The 3,011-nt window shown below is 53.8% G+C and overlaps 1 protein-coding gene across 1 annotated transcript; it reads right to left on the reverse strand.

Annotated features, from left to right (window-relative positions):
• Positions 1–357: 357 nt before the first annotated feature.
• On the reverse strand, positions 358–2,766 carry HOXA4 (homeobox A4). Its single transcript, XM_044450784.1, has 2 exons — positions 2,094–2,766; positions 358–1,510 (listed from the first exon to the last, which is right to left on the reverse strand). The coding sequence occupies exons 1-2, from the start codon at positions 2,764–2,766 to the stop codon at positions 1,179–1,181; spliced, it is 1,005 nt and encodes a 334-aa protein (XP_044306719.1). The 3' UTR covers positions 358–1,178.
• Positions 2,767–3,011: the final 245 nt, after the last annotated feature.

Below are 3,011 nucleotides of genomic sequence, written 5' to 3' on the forward strand. Positions count from 1 at the left end.
CCAATGTCCCCCCACCCCTTGTTTCAATGGAACTTGCTTTCAGGTCTTTGGTTTCATGGAGATGTTGGGCTACGGTAATAACTGGCTAATAAGTGAAAGCCCGTGGCATTGAAATCCGAGTGACTTCCTTCCACCTAATGTGGTTAGGACTGGGGTGGTGATCCCCAGTGAAACTATTCAGCTGTAAATCTGGTATTCTGCCTCCATTGAGGATAGGGTTGACCTGTGTGCCTGTACATTACAGTCCAGTAAACGTGCATTTCTCAAGAATGCAACGTGATATCAATAGAGCCAAGATCTAAGCAAATGCACACTTCTTGTGGTGCGTCTAGTGCTTTTAATTTTATTTTTGTACAGAATAGTCTTTATTAGCAGCACTGGACATTATATCTCTATATATCTCTATATATCACACATTCACAAATGTGTACACATATAATTCACAAACTGTACACAGACTTCGTGGCATGACATGAAGACAGAAATGGCCTTTATAGCGCTATGAGTGTATTTTTCTTTAAAAAGAGAGTGAGAGAAATGGGGGAGAGCAGAGACAGAGAGCGAGAAGAAAGTATGCAACAATGGGGAGGCTAACATATCACAACCAGAGCAAGGACTACACTTTTTAAAAGTTGAATTGTTACATAGGAAAAATATTTTCTTTGTTGGTAAGAGCTAGGAGAGTGCAGTCACGGGGTATTCCCCTTCCCTAATTTCCTAAAAAGTTCAATGACATTAGCTTGGTTTACTTCTGACTCTTTGTAACTGAGGATCCACAAACATTCCACAAAACAATACAAGTCAGTGGTTACACACATGTCTCACAAAGTCACTTATAAGCATTTTGATGGCTTCAGAAATATATACAAAGGGTTCCTTCTTAGGTACAGGGGGTCCATCCACAACTCTTTAATGCTGCAGGCAGACTGTATTTCCATAAATTAAAAAATAAAACGAAAAATAAAACCAACATGGTGGAATGAAGACATATTTACAGATGGTAAGCACTTTGTTCAGTTTTTTTGGTTTTAAGTAGGCGCCCTGGACTCCGCACGGATTCTTGTTCTGCTTTGATCTGCTTAACACTGTTGACTGGTTCCCATGACCATTGAAAAATATTCGCGAGCATGAGTTCATTCGTGTGAATGGGGGCAGGGGTCCCTGCATAGGTCGGGCCATCATAGTGCTGCTGAGTTTGGGGTCGTCCTCCCCCTTGGTGGCGGCTGGGGATGCTGTGCTGGTGCTTTGGCTTGCTGGTTAAGACTGGAAGGGTTGGAAGAGCGCATCTTGGTGTTGGGCAGTTTATGATCTTTCTTCCATTTCATCCTCCTGTTCTGAAACCAGATCTTTACCTGGCGCTCGGAGAGGCAGAGCGTGTGCGCGATCTCAATGCGTCGCCTCCTGGTCAGGTAGCGGTTGAAATGAAACTCCTTCTCCAACTCGAGGACTTGCTGTCGGGTGTAGGCGGTTCGGGACCTTTTGGGTTCCCCTCCATTGTAATTGGGGTTGACTGAGTGTGACACACATGCACGCACAAGCACACGCACGAGATGAAGAAGAGGAAGAAGGAGGCGAGGAGGAGGAGGAGGAGGAGGAGGAGGAAGGCAAATGGGAAAGGATTGTTATTATTATTATTATTATTATTATAATTATTATGATGTGACAACTTAAATGCTGGCACTAAAAGATGGCTAGAACTGGGAGAAAGGGGTTCACAGGCTCTTGACAATAGGAGACAATTGGGGAGCCATAAAAAGGGTGACGGGCGTTTGGGTCAAGAAAGGCTTCAAAGACGCGTGGCCCAGAGCTGCTGCCAGGGCGATTAAATTTATGGGCGCTGTAACTGCTGCCCTAACAGTTTGGCGTCTCGTCAGGCACTTGATGAAGGGCCCCGCGTACCAAGGGGTTCTCACGTGTTGCCGCGGTGGGGTTTCCCCCTTTAAATTAGGAAATGCGCCATCGCCCGCCAGCCCCCCCCCCCGCCCGCGCCTCCGCCGCCGCCGCCGCCCCGGTGCAGCCTTGCTCGCAGCCTCCCGCCACCGGCCGCGCGTCCTCGCCACCCAGCCCGGCTCCCCGCGGAGAAGGTCGCTCACCCGTGCTCACGTGGATCTTCTTCATCCAGGGGTACACCACCGGCTCCTTCCCTTTGAGGCCGGGCAGGCTCTTGTCCCCCGGCAAGAGCGGGCAAGCGGAGCTGCCGCCGCTCGATGCCACGGGAGCCGCTTCGCCGGGGCGCGGCGGCGGCGCGGGGTGGGGGACGTGGCCAGGGTGCAGGGGCTGGGGCTGGGGCTGGGGCTGGGGCTGGGGCGGGACGTGGTGGCCCTTCCGCGCGGGAGCAGGCGGCGGCGGCGAGACCCCTGGCCCGGGCTGCTCCTGGCCCGGAGTGGCGCTGATGGCGCTGTAGCTATACGGCGACTCGGGGTAGCGGGGTGGCTGCGCGGGGTACAGCGCCTCGGGAGGAGGAGGAGGAGGGGGCGGCGGCGCCGGGGGCGGCGGCTGGTATCCCGGCTCCCCGCTCGGCCGCTGGTAATAATCGGGAAGAGGCTGGCCCGGGTGAGCCTGGTGTTGCTGGCGCAGGTGCTGCTGCTGCTGCTGCTGCTGCTGCTGGGGGTGGTGGTGGTGGTGGTGATGGGAATGGGGGTGGTGATGGGGGTGGTAGTTGCTCCCGCCGCCGCCGCCGCCGCCGCCGAGCTGCGAATATTCCTCGCAAGGAGGGAATTTGGGCTCGATGTAGTTGGAGTTTATCAAAAACGAACTCATGGTCATTAATTTGTGAAGTGCAAAAATACTAATTTTTCTCGCGTTGTCGTTTTTCTGGGCTCGATGAGGCCCCTCCCCTCCTCCCCCTTCCCCCTTCCTTCCTTCCCTCCCTCCTGCCTTCCCTCCCTCCTCCTCCCCCCTCCCGCTGCTGTTGTCAAGAGCCTGCTGCCAAAGTTTGGGCCTCCGCCGCTCCCCCTCCCTCTCCCATGCTCGGCCCTATAGCTAGAAGCACACGCGCGGGCACACACACA

The sequence above is a fragment of the Varanus komodoensis genome, unplaced genomic scaffold (genome assembly GCF_004798865.1).
Source record: "Varanus komodoensis strain SLA01 unplaced genomic scaffold, ASM479886v1 scaffold68, whole genome shotgun sequence".
NCBI classification, from domain to species: Eukaryota; Metazoa; Chordata; class Lepidosauria; order Squamata; family Varanidae; genus Varanus; species Varanus komodoensis.